Here is a 14,191-nt window from a genome sequence, read left to right on the forward strand (position 1 = left end):
CATTTGATGTGCACTTGAGGTATTGTCGTGGAATTGGCTTCTATAGTTGTTTTCCACTTGCCCATCAAGTTCTTGATGAAGGCTCTTATTGTCTTGCTGACCTTGTAGACAGCCAAGCATTCCAGTATCAATGTGTGTGGCATCGTGTCATAGGCTTTCTTGTAGGCAATTCAGGCCATGCACAGAATCTCTTGTGACTGCTTGGTCTACCACTAGCTGGTGTTTTGATCCTCTGTTGTTGTTTCCAATCCCCTCCCGAGTATTGTTCATATATTGACTCATATGCCCTTGGATCTTGGAGGCTACGATGCCGGACTGGAGTTTCCATGTTGTGGGGAGGCAGGTTATTGGTAGGTAGTTGGATAGTGTTGTTCCCTTGTGAGGGTCCTTCATGATCAGTATTGTTCTGCCTTGTGTTAACCAGTCAGGGTGGGAGCCTGTTGCTAGTAGCTGGTTCATTTGTGCTGATAGGCGTTCATGCAGCGCTGTTAAATTATTTATCCAGTAGTTGTGGATCATGTCAGGTCCTGGGACTGACCAACTCTTCATGTGTGCTGCTCTCTGTTGGATATCTTCAACTGTGATGGTGACTGGTTCCTGCTCTGGCAGTATGCAGTGGTCTGCTTTTAGGTCTAGGGGCCTCTGTGTTATCAGATGCTTCTTTCTCCCAGATATTCTTCCAGTACTGTTCAGTCTCAGCTCTGGGTGGGTCTTGCGAGGAGATGTGGTGGTTACCCTGTAGCTGTGCATACATCTTGGATGTTTTTTTGGTAAAGAGGGCATTGTTTCTCTTGTGTATCTGCTCAGTCTGGTTGTGTAGCGGTACTTACCTTATCCGGGGGCCGGCCGCGGTCCTCTCTTCAAGCCGCGCGCGGTCCTGCGGCTGCACGAGCCGCGTGCGGCTCATCCGACTCTCCTAACAGGAGGACGGGCAGTGACCGCGAGATGCGGTCACGTGTCCCGCCTGCAGCTAAGAGCGCGCCGCGAGTCTCGGGCGCGCTCTTAAAGAGACAGTGGGAGCCTAAATTGCAAAAAGGCTCCCATTGGCTCCTGTCATGCCAATCACCCCATACACTTACCTGTTGGGGGAGTGGAAGTGACAGGAGCCAATCACATTAGTTTGAAGGCTACTTATACTTACCCTTTTCCCTTGTTCCTTGCCCTATCGTGGTTTCTGCTACAGTTCCCTTTAGTGCTTGTTGTGTTCAGTTGTGTTTCTCCGTATTTGACCTTGGCTTTGTATTCTGACTTCGTTTTCGCTTTATCCTTGTCTGTACTGTTTGCCGGCTTGCTGATTCCTGTGTACCAGACCCCGGCTAGTTTTCGTTTACGCTGTCTCTTTATGCCCTTGACCTCGGATCGTTCCTGACTCTGTCTTCTCCTATTACGTCGAGTCCGGCCACTCTAAGGTCCGGTAGACGTATCTCTCCTCTGTACTGTCTTCTGTTTGGCTGGATCCTGCGTGTAGGGGTATATACTCGTTACAGGTTGCTAGTGCTGTCAGTTTTTGCTTAGCGGTTTCCAGCTCCTCTGGTATGGGCATATCCTTGTACTTTCGCAGCAGCCATGATCTATCTTTGATCTTTCCACCTCTGTTAAGTTGATCCGGCTTACTAACTTCCTTCCGTGCTGTCTTTATCTTGGCTTCCAGTCGTAGTCTCCATGGTGGGCATTGCTTCTCTTTGAGCCTGATCTTCTAGTCAAGTAGCTGCAGGACCACTAATGCTGTGGCATATATGAGCCTGTTGGTCTCTGTGATGGTGCAGGTTGGGATTGTGGACAATGCTTCATTAAATGCAGCTAGCATTCTGTCTGGTGGTAGCTTTCCAGTGATCTTCGGTAGTCTTATCCCTGGTCAGCGACTGCTAGTTTTTCTAGGATCAATTCCCTTATATCTGTTGTTATGCCATCTTGGCATATTATATATATATATATATATATATATATATATATTTAAACAAAGTGAAAATACCGGCACTCAAAGTTTTCCAGAAGATAACTTCTCCATTTATTGCAGAAGAAAAATTTGACGTTTCAGCTCCACTGGGGTGTCCTGATGAAAGCTCCCCAGTGGAGCTGAAACGTCAAATTTTTCTTCCGCAATAAATGGAGAAGTTATCTTCTGGAAAACCTTGAGTGCCGGTATTTTCACTTTGTTTATGATTAAGCCACCAGAGCACCAGGTACTATTTTTCTTTTTTTAGTTGGAGTGCAGGGGTAGAGAGAGTGTGTGTATACGCGCGTGCTTGGGTATTTTCAGGACCCCACTTCCTAACACTTATTTCTATGTCCAGTGTCTCCTGTAAGAGATGCCTTATCTCTGGTCAGTGTCTACAATAGCTTGCATTCCACATTTTTAGGATCAGGCAGTGAATAGAGCAAGAAAAAAAATGTGTCTGTCTTTTACTTTCTGCTACTAGCAGACACATCTGCAAAGTAGTGACTTTACACTATCATGTAATTTAATTTATCCACTAGATGTCTGACAATATAAGGTTCCACATTTGGCGTTGTAGCCTCCCCCTGATGACACTGTGAAATATCTTATTTCTTCTATACTCAATTCATCCACATATTTCTTTTTTTCCCATGCTACATATATCTGGACCAGGATATCAAGAAGATAAGTTGAGGAGGGGACCGATGAGTCCTGAACAGATAGAATTCAATTTTGTGATTAGTGAGAGACAGGAGATGACAGACTTGGTTGAGAGATGGAAGATAGAAATTGACACTTTGATTTAGTAAGCCTGCAAATTGCCAATGAGGTTGGAATTTGGTAATTATTACTGGATTTTGCCTAGTGTTTAGAAATTCTGGTGTTTAGTGAATAACCCTGCTTGATTAAAGTAACAGGTATAGCAAGTAGGCAACTGAGGATCAAATCAGGAGTACAGCAAAAGTGAGGACGTATTTCCTCTGAAAGGCTGAGATATTGTGAAGCACTTTAGTATTATTGTGATGTAGAAGCAGTAGAAAAGATCAAGGTATAATAGAATGCAGCAGCATGTACGTCCCAGATAATTGAGAGGCATAAACAATATCCACTAAGCAGTTCCAATATTGGGATAGGCAAAAGCAGCATAGTCAAATATATAGGCTAGAGTTTGCAACAAGGTTTTGTAAACTTTGTAGCAGTAATGCAACTACAAAGAGAGCTCTCAATGTAAGTGAGTCAGCAAAGGAGGTTTGACTAACCACTGTGAACCAGTGAAGATAAATTATAAAGATGTACTGACTGATAAGTGTGGATATAACTGAGCGATAGGAAATATATTGTGTGCTTTGAGGGAGTAGCAGTTATAGTGTGTGTGGTGGGGAAAGGTGTTATTCTGTAGGGGGTTAAGGGTTATATTTAAAAAAAAAAAATACTTTCAGCTGGCGTTGGGAAAGTATCTTTGACATGGTAATCTATTTCAACTCCCTAATACAGTAGCCAAAACACAAATCTTTGTCTGTACCCTCAGGAAACTGCAAGCTGCCTTGCTCCCCTCACCACCAGCATTAGGGAGGCTTGAACAAGTGCATAATAAGCTGCAGATGCAAGCCTTATAGATAATTTGATCTCCCCTGTTGGTATTTGCTCATAGCCATCATGGTCAACTGCCATATGGCCAATCCGGGTCTCGGCAGAATATTTTATCCCATCATTTGTTTAGAAATTGTAATAGCTATCAATTTGCACTTGCATTTGGGGATTGAAAGTGGGAGACATCAAAAAGACAATCCCCAGAAGGCAAAAAAGTAAGAAAGCTTATTTTTATACTGTGGGTTCTATAAAAAAATAATTATCTGCTAACCTGTTGTTACTGCATTCACTATATGTCTAAAGGAATAACCTGTCTACCCCCATCAGACTCTCCTATGGAATAGCCTGCCTACTCTCATCAGACTCTCCCCTAGTCTTCAATCATTTAAGAAGTGCCTTAAAACACATTTCTTTAGGAAAGCTTATGGTCTCCCAGAGTAACCGCTACCTTACACATCTGTCTCTCTACAATAGGTCAGCATTTTACTCTCTCCTCCAGCTCTGCTTCACTCCCACCTTATTTGATTGATATTTCCTGTCCTAATGTGTTTTATATCCCACCTCCTATAGACTGTAGACTTCAACCTATTGTTCCTGTAAGTCTTCTTGTAATTGTCCTATTTATATTTAAAACCCCCTCTCATAATATTGTAAAGCACTACGGTATATGTTGGCGCTATATAAATGGCAATAATAATTATAATAATAAAGGACTTTATAAACTGGATAAGCCTACTCTGAGATAGATAGATAGATAGATAGATAGATAGATAGATAGATAGATAGATAGATAGATAGATAGAACTTAAAACAATAGTTTACTTTGTACTTTGGGGAGGAATGTTAAATAGCATCCAAAGTATTACTTGTTCTGTAAAGTCTCAAATATTACCAGGCATTATTTTTATCAAATATTACATTTTCCACACAGCAATACATAAAATAAATTAACTGCAAGTAAATGTATATTCATTTCTCAAATCTGTCTGTCCTACCTCTTAAAGTCTGGCATTACAAACTGCTTAAAATAGGGTTGGAGCTGTAAAAAGACAGTTGGCAACTACCTATAAACCAATAGAAAAGAAAAAAGTGCACTGTGCCTTTAAGTGATTTGTGCATACATTGATGTGCATATACTCATACAAAAACGTTTTGCAAGTGTGAAAACTTTATACACTATATAGTGTATTAACAAAGTGACCAAGTGATACAAAAAAGTGCAAAAAATACAAAGCACTTACATAGGCAACTTACCACTTCTTTGTCAGTTTTACACAGTTTTTTTTTTTTTCTTACTTTTTATCTCCTCCGTTTTACCTCCTGAGTAATACAACATCTGGGAAGATATATGTCCCCCCTTTTTTAAAAAAAAGTTGCCTATGTAAGTGCTTTGTATTTTTTTGCACTTTATTGTATCACTTGGTCACTTTGTTAATACACTATATAGTGTATAAAGTTTTCACACTTGCAAAACATTTTTTTGTATGAGTATATGCACATCAATGTATGCACAAATCACTTAAAGGCACAGCACACTTTTTTCTTTTCTATTGGTATACAGAGTGTTTTCTTGAGCTATTTTACACTTAACTAGTGCTGCTTGCCTTTTAAAAATTTTCACTTGTAATTATTCACTAGCACCTTCAATTACTTGATATTTTTTGCACAACTGCCTATAAACACTTGTTCCAAAAAAGGTCTAAATAAATAACTAGTGGTAGTTTTTAGGAACAATATGTAATTTAGCTTTAAACACAAAATTATTTTAAAGGATCACTATAGGGTCAGGAACACAAACATGCCTCCATAAATCTAGCAGAATCTTACTGTATTCAAGCCTGAAGTTGTAACTCTGCATGTTGTTTGAATCAGAAAAACACGCAGTCTGCTGACATCATCAAAAGTGGTATTCTGATCCAATCACAGTGCTTCCCCATAGGATTGGCTGAGACTGACAAGGAGACAGATCAGGGGCAGAGTCAGTATGATTCAAACACAGCCCTTGCCAATCAGCATCTCTTCATAGAGATTAATTGAATCAATGAAGGAAAGTTCAGTGTCTGCATGCAGAGGGAGGAGACACTGAATGTTTGGATGCATTTTAGGCAGGCATGACCCAGGAAGGATCTCTAACAGCCATCTGAGGAGTGGCCAGTGAAGTTATCACTAGGCTGTAATGTAAACACTGCATTTTCTCTGAAAATACAGTGTTTACAGCAAAAAGCATGAAGGTAAAGATTCTACTCACCAGAACAAATCCAATAAGCTGTAGTTGTTCTCAGGGCCGGATTAAGAGCACACTGGGCCTGGTGCTGACAATTATGATGGGCCTAATTATGGAATCTTATCAACCAAAAACATTAAAACAATCATACCTCCCAAGCGTCATGTATCTGATGGAGATGGTGCTGGAGGGAAACTCATAGGATGCAGCTATAAGAAAACACATACTCTATGCTAATCTCTCTCTAATTTATATCTTTCATCTTTCAATTAAATCCATAACCCTTAACAGCAGTGTCCAGTGAAGCAGGCAGTCAATGGGCGGGGTAAAAAGGTGGCCACTGGTGCGAATCACGTGACCAGACCTGCCAAAAGGGGAGAACATGCCCAAAAAGGGGGCATGTCTGTCCAAAGAATTTGAAGGACAGCCTGGCATGAATGCATGTCAGTCTTCCCGCCAATAATGCAGGCTGTCCAACTAAGGGCATACTATGCAGGCAGTACCCTGAGCTTGACATAAATGCGTCTAATGATGCGCTCACTCAATGCTTTCTAAGGACTGTCCCCTAGCACTCGCTGGTCCACTTGTCTCCTTACCAGGGCCGGACTGGGAGAAAAATTCGGCCCGGGCATTTTTTGAGCACAGCGGCCCACTAAGAAGGGGGCGGGGCAGAGAGGGTGTGTTTCGTCATCACCAATGACAAACACTCCCCGTCTCAAAGTGAGCGTTGGGTCAATGCTCTTCCAGGCCAGAGCTCTGCTAAAGAGCTCTAGCATGAGAAAAAATGCCCTGTATTTGTGCTGCACAGTGCAAGCAAGTTTAATAACATGCTTGCACTGTGTTTCCTTGCAACTTGTCTCTGGTGTCTCTATAAATGGATACCAGGAGACAAAAGGGCCAGGAAAGAGTATTGTGCGTGTGTTTGGAGCCTGCTTGTGGTATTGCGTGTGTGTATAGTGAACTGATTGTGGTGTGGTATTGTGTAATAAGGTCGGTTTTATTTGTGTTGTGTTTGTGGTGTAATGTAATGCATATGTGGCTAGGGGCTGTAGAGAATGTGTGTATAGGGGATGTAGTAAGTATGTGCATACAGGCCATAGTGTGTGTGTGTGTGTGTGTGTGTATATATATATAGGTGATGTAGTGTTTGTAGGGGTTGTAGAGAGTGTGAGTTTAGGGGTGTAGCATGTGTTTGTTTACACTTAATCTAGTGTATGTATAAGGGATCCAGAGTGTGTATGTTAGGAATGTAGTGTGTGTGTGTGTGTGTGTGTGTGTGACCCAGAATGTGTAGGAGATTTAGTGAGTGTGTGTATATAATGGAATCAGAGTGTATATAGGGATCTAGTGTGTGTATATGATCCAGAGTTGGGTAAGGGATCTAGTGTGTGTCTGGAATGTAATGTGTTTAGGGGTGCTGTAGTGTGTGTGTGTATATGTATGTGTGTATATATATATATATATATATATATATATATATATATATATATTTATTATAAATATGTTTGGAAGTATTGTGTGTGTGTGTGTGTTTGGTGCAGTGTGTTGGGGTTCTGTGTGTATGTGTGAGGGGTGTAGTGTGTATGTGAAGGGTGCAGTATGTGTGTGTGATGGATGCTGTGTTTGAGGGGTGCTGTGTGTGATGTGTGTAAGGGTGCTGTGTATGTGTGTGAGGATGCTGTGTATGTGTGTGAGGGTGCTGTGTGTGATGTGTTTAAGGGTGCTGGGTGTGTGATTTGTGTGTGAGGCTGCTGTGTTTAAGAGTGCATTGTGTGTGATTTGTGTGTGAGGCTGCTGTGTTTAAGAGTGCATTGTGTGTGATTTGTGTGTGAGGGTGCTGTGTGTGAGGGTGCTGTGTGTGAGGGTGCTGTGTGTGAGAGCGCTGTGTGTGATGTGTGTGAGGGTGCTGAGTGTGATGTGTGTGAGAGCGCTGTGTGTGAGAGCGCTGTGTGTGAGAGCGCTGTGTGTGAGAGCGCTGTGTGTGAGAGTGCTGTGTGTGCTGTGGGTGAATGTTAAAATGGATTGTGTGTTGGGGGGGTAAAAAAAAAAAAAAACGAATTAACAGGCATTATGCCCCCCCCTCCCTTCTTACCTTTAGCCTGGGAGGGGGGGGGCCGGCATGGTGGTACCAAGGAGGGGGGGGGGACCGGCACTCGCAGTCGCACACCATCCCTGGTGGTCCAGCGGTGAGTGAACTCTAGCCTGTGGGGCTAGAGTTCACTCTCGCGAGATCCGGTCGTTGCCCATGGCAAGATAGAGCTCCGCCGGGTCCTCTCCCTCCCCAGCCGCAACGTCTATTTAAATGGGCCGGTGAGGGAGATCTTTGATCTCCCCACCGGCCCGTCCTGGAAAACAGCGGGGCCGGCGCTCAGATAGTGCCGGCGCTGCATAGACCGGCAGGGGAGATCCTGGGACCTCCCCTGCCGGCCTCGGCCCATGGCCACTGCGGCCCACCGGGCATTTGCCCGGTGTGCCCGATGGCCAGTCCGGGCCTGCTCCTTACCTTCTTACTAGCAGGCAGAAGTTCCTGGTATATAGTCTGAGACAGATAAAAGGTGTATGTAGTGAGTGTAGATGAATGGGGACATGCCACAGTGTTAGAGAGACCAACGTCTGCATTACCTAAACTAATTTTATTGTCAGCCAGTCCACACAAGTTTTGTTCCCATACATCCCTCTTAAGCTTCCAAACTTAAAGGGACACTATAGTCACCAGAACAACTACAGCGTATTGTATTTGTTCTGGTTAGTAGAATAATTCCATTCAGGCCTTTTGCAGTAAACACTGTCTTTTCAAAGAAAATAACTCAACTGGCCACTCCTTAGATGGCTGCTAGAGGTGCTTCCTGGGGCAGTACTGCCTAGTGTGCAGCACTGCCATTCAGTGTCTCCATCCTCGGCATGCAGACACTGAACTTTCCTCATAGAGATGCATTGATTCAATGTATCTTTATGTGGAGATGCTGATTGGCCAGGGCTATGACTTGTGCTGGCTCTGCCCCTGATCTGCCTAGTTGACAGTCTCAGACAATCCTATGGGGAAGTATTGTAATTTTCTCAGACTTCCACTTCTGATGATGTCAGCAGACAGTCAGTTCAGAGGCAGAGCCAGCAGCTGCAGACTTGAATACAAGTTATATTTTACTATACTTAGGGAGGCAAGAAGGGGGCAGGGTGGTGGTTTTAACATAATAGGGTCAGAAATACATGATTGTGTTCCTGACCCTATAGTGCTACTTTAAGCAAGAGTATGTGAAGAGTAGTTAAGGTTGCCACCTTTCTTGGAACAAAATACCAGCCTTAATCCTTTGTATAATCACAAGGAGTGACATCAGAGAAAATTCTGTAAAATCACCAACAAACTACTCACAGTTTGATTCTGCTGTATAGATGATTGCTCCCAGTGTCTCAGTCTCGCAAGTCACCCAGTGTCTCAGTGTCCCTATGTATCACAGTGTCAGTGTCCCCATGTCGCCCAGTCCCCTAGTCCCCCAGTGTCTCAGTGTCCCCATTTCTCCCAGTGTCTCAGTGTGTCAGTGTGTCCCCATGTCACTAGGACACTGAGAGACCTGGGGACACTGAGACCTGGGGACACTGAGAGACCCGGGGACACTGAGAGACATGGGGACACAGACTTTTAGGGAAACTGAGAGAAATGGGGACACAGACACTAGGGACACAGACACTGGGAGACATGGGGACATTGAAACATTTGGGGACACTAAGACACTAGGGACACATAGACATGGGAACACAGACACTGGGAGACTATGGGACACTGGGAGACTAGGGGACACTGGCTGGGAGACAGACACTTGGAGACACTGGGAGACATGGGGACAGTTGTGGACATAGACATGGTGACACTAGGCACACAGAGACATGGGACACAGACACTGGGAGACTTGGGGACACTGAGACACTAGCGACACTGGATGGGGGACACTGGGAGAAACAGCGTCCCCATGTGTCTCAGCATCCCCATGTGTCTCAGTGTCCCCAAGTGTCTCAGTGTTCCCAGGTCTCCCAGTGTCTGTGTCCCCATGTGTCCTAGTGTCTGTGTCCCCATGTGTCTCCTAGTGTCTCAGTGTCCCCTAGTGTCTCAGTGTCCACATGTGTCCCCTAGTGTCTCAGTGTCCCCATGTGTCCCTGCTGCCTTTCCCCCCCCCCCCCCCCCATCCCTCACTTATCTGAGCTGTAGAGCTGCTGTCTGGACTCTGTGCTGTGTTGCTGGTCCCCACGGATCAGTGAGTAGTACAGAGAGGCAGGGATATGCATAGGCATAAAATACTAGACGCCGCTTTGACTGCTACTTCCTATTAGCACTGATGAGCCACGGGGCCGCCATCTTGGATCGGTCACAGTGTGATCTGCAGCATAGACATATATAGAATATATATGTCTATGATCTGCAGAGCAAGGTCCTCAAAGTAAACATGGTTAGTCTTAAAATCCACCTGGAGGGTGTATAGATCCAGTAGCAGGATGTTTAATCCTGGGATATTAAATAAAATTAACTGACATTTGCTGCTTTAAGACCTCTGTAAGTTTACTCAATACATTGAAATTATTTGAATTTCCAGATTGAAACTATGCCTTGCATTTGGATTTAGGTTTGCTAAAATTATAAGTTTAGTGAACTAACCCCACAATCTATCATCTTAATATACATGTTTTAAACTGGGACTGGATCTTTGCCTGATTTGTAATGTATTTACTTTTCACCTATTTTTAACTAATATGGATTTTGGAACTGTGCAAAATAAAATGTAGATATTTACAACTCTTTATTATTGTGAGCTCTGTCTTTTGCACTTTGAAGTCCGCATGGAGATAGCATAAAGAGAATAGGAGAACAAACAATCACATCACTATTTACTAAAGTGAGATTTGTCACTAAGGCAAAGTAAATAAAAAAAAAATAGGGACAGAAGTCCTAATATATAGACATATAATACCACACCGGGTGACCGGCCCGAAATGGCGCCCGCATTTCATGGCCCCCAGAGGTCAATGCGGCGTCTGGGTATTATATGTCTATGGGGATATGCTGTAACTTCCTATCCCTGCCTCTCTCCACACACAGTGACCCCTACTGGCCGGTGCTGGTATTGCAGAGTAATCTCCACTTATTCTGAGAAAAATACCTGCATTTGTATTGCCAGTATTACTGCAATACCGGCACGGCCAGGCAGTCTCAAATACCGGCTGTGCCAGTAAAATACCAGTCAGGTGGCAAACCTAAGAGTAGTGTGTGTGCCCATTTTTTTTTTTTTAAATGGGCCTATTCCATGGGCCTGGAGCTGCAGCTCCATCAGCCCCTATGTTAATCTGGCCCTGGTTGTTCTGGTGACTATAGTGTCCCTTTAAGGTTAAATTTATGGCTTCTGAACTGCCAATTATGTTGGTTATGAAAAAATAATTAAAATATTTTCTCAAGATCATTTTGTTTTCTTTTGAAAATCATTCCACCTAGCATTAGAAGAATGGTAACAGTTCTTATCTTCTGTTGCATTAACTTTCATCTGTAAGTCACTAAATACCGCATTTTAGAATCAAGAGAAGTGAGACTTGACTGTCAGAGCACTCTTATTTGAATGCTTACAAGCCATCAAATCAGAGTAGTCTAATGAGAATTCAAAGTAAAGTTTTTTTTCCTGCTTTGAATCTCATTTTGCACATAGCCCTCATAAGTAGACTTAGTAGTATGGACTTATTTTTTTTGTCACTCTTGATTTTTTGGGAGCTTTATTTTGCAAATTAGGTGTTTTTTTATTTTCAATAGTAACACTGGCGTTACGGATTTTCATTTTACCTTTTTTGGGTCTGAAGAAAACATTTCTAATGATAAGTTTATATTTTTAAGGTAATAGTTTATTTGCCCCCTTCTTACTATTATTAGGCTTAAGGGGTTAGGTAGAATTATTTATTTCAATGGTAGGTGTATAGAGGATTACCAAACCCAAGCCACCAGAGGGGGTTGTGGACAATGGCACAAATTTTATTATTATTTAGAGCCCCCACCTACCACCCATATTAAAATGAAAAGTCTCCAACTGCAAACCCTGTTTTAAGTCCGAATGGCCTAGTGTGAATTGTCAGGGTAATTATATCGGCAGACATTTTTGTGCTATGATAGAAATTAAAAGTGTATATTGCCTGAATCACTCTGAACAGAGCAGACTCCATTTTGTTATTTTCAAATTAACAAACGACACAAGATTTCTATCCCTTCTGTAAAACTAACCACTTTGCCAGAGCTAAAGGAATGCATAGTATATACAAACCTGTTGATAAGAAATGAGAACGGGGGATGGACAGACTGTCTAAATGCTAATGGAATATAATTAATTCTAAAACCAGACATTTGTGACAGAGAAGATTAAATCATTTAATTTTTTAAATCATTTAATTTTACTTTCGATATTGTATAACGTCCCATTGTAAGTTTAGGGGTCATATTTAGTTATAACTGTCATATTAGAAATGATAGCAGAATGTGCCAGACACAGAGTCTGAAGAAAGCCCAAAGAAACTCTTTGAACTGACAGAAAGATAACCATAAAGATAAGCTAAATGACGTCAAAATAGCCACCAGGAAAAGTTAACTCTTTCCTGGATAGGAATGTTTAGTGGGACGAGACTGCTCTCTATAGACCAAATACTTAAATTGCTATCTGGAAGGTAACCACACCTCCAGTTTTCTATTGGTCTATCACCTAGTGAAAATTCCCTTTAAAAATTTAAGACAAAGGGAAGAGAGAGGTAAGCAAAGGATGCAAAAGAAAGCAAAGAAGCAAGGAGGTGAGCAGTCGGGGGCAATGCAGAGAAATCCATGACAGATATCAACTCCAGGGCACTCAGAATTTCTTACACACCAATCACACATCCATTCAGTTCCTGAGACTACCTACTAATCTGATGAAAATATCTACTCAACTGGTAATTATACTGGTTTCATTTAATTAATCTAAATTAATTAAAATTTTCTAATAGCATGATATATGACTGGATAAATCACGATCAGATTTCGATATTTAGAAATCTTAGTTACTAAAGAATATATAGTTATAATATTCTATTCTGCAGATAGAAAGGAATAATTATATATATTGTGACATATTACATGTTAGCATATCGTGATATTTATCCAGGTGTATTGATTTGCCCTAAAATAAGATAAAATATCTGTTAAGATTCTGCTTATAGAACATGGTAGATTACTCTTATTGGATGGTTCCAGGAAATGACTAATGAGCTGGTTTAAATGTTATTTTATTTAAAATTACATGAGAATAGGTCTTAATTACCTAGGAGGTCTAACCAGCATTGAAAGGGTTATTCTAACTGTCAGCTAAAGTTTTATGGCCTTAAGCTGCAAGCTCTGTGTGTGTAAGTTTCACTTTCGTTTCTCTGTGAAATACTATCATAAATCATTGTCAACCATCGGAATGTGTATTGCCATTGTATTGCATACCATGTTATACTAAATATTCATTGATTAGTATCACGCATGTTACATATTATTATTTAAATTGTCACAATAAATTGTATCTATTTTTATAACAAATTGTGATTTTATTTATATGGAATTCATTTCACTTACACGATAACGATCTTTGGGATCTGAGAATTGAAATAGTGGGCAATTCTCAACTGTTTACTATCATTATCCCATAAATATCCCCACAGAATCCAGATGCTATTGCTTATTTCAATATGGGCCCATTCAGCCTTTAGTGAATAACCCTGCCAGGAATAAATATGATATATTCGAATTCAACAATGGATTTGTTTATTTTACTGCTGTACCTGTACATGTTTTCACATTATTTTTTAAATCTGCATGACAACTGGAAAATCCTGTCACGTTGTTATCTAGCATTACGGTCTCAGTGTTGCATGCCACCTAAGAAGAAAAAGTTGTAATTAAAATTGCAATTCAATTCAGATACAAGAATGTATAACTTGTTTAGACTGAGCACTTAGAAGCAATAGATCTTAACAAAATATTTGCTAAATGACAATTTTGTATGGAAACTTCTATATTTTAAGATGGCCATAATTTTGACAGGGGAGATCCAATCCTACTAAAATGTGCATGTAGTTGAAAATCCCATAGATTTAACACTGAAAGTTTTGCCAGGTCTATAGGCACAATAGCTGCACACATCTCTTTGAAATTTGGCAGTGTGATAGATTTTATTGAGAGCTAGTGCCATAGGCATGCGCAGACTATTGCATTAGGGTGTGCACCCTAAAGCACAAACACACACTCCGCATGTATATGTATATATGTGTACACACATATACATATCCACATATATACACACACACATACATACATATATATATATATATATATATATATATATACATACAAATACACTCTTGCATATATACATACATAAATAGACCCACACTCATATAAATATCAA

The 14,191-nt window shown here is 41.3% G+C and overlaps 1 protein-coding gene across 1 annotated transcript in view; it reads right to left on the reverse strand.

Annotated features, from left to right (window-relative positions):
- Positions 1-13,648, reverse strand: part of LOC134612892 (interleukin-6 receptor subunit beta-like) — a 545,043-nt gene extending 531,395 nt beyond the window's left edge. The window contains exon 1 of the mRNA XM_063457346.1: positions 13,566-13,648. Within this exon, the coding sequence (XP_063313416.1) occupies positions 13,566-13,638 (73 nt within the window). The 5' untranslated portion in view covers positions 13,639-13,648. The remainder of the gene's footprint in view (positions 1-13,565) is intronic.
- Between the last annotated feature and the right edge of the window lie 543 nt (positions 13,649-14,191).

This window comes from Pelobates fuscus, chromosome 5, assembly GCF_036172605.1.
Source record: "Pelobates fuscus isolate aPelFus1 chromosome 5, aPelFus1.pri, whole genome shotgun sequence".
NCBI lineage: Eukaryota > Metazoa > Chordata > Amphibia > Anura > Pelobatidae > Pelobates > Pelobates fuscus.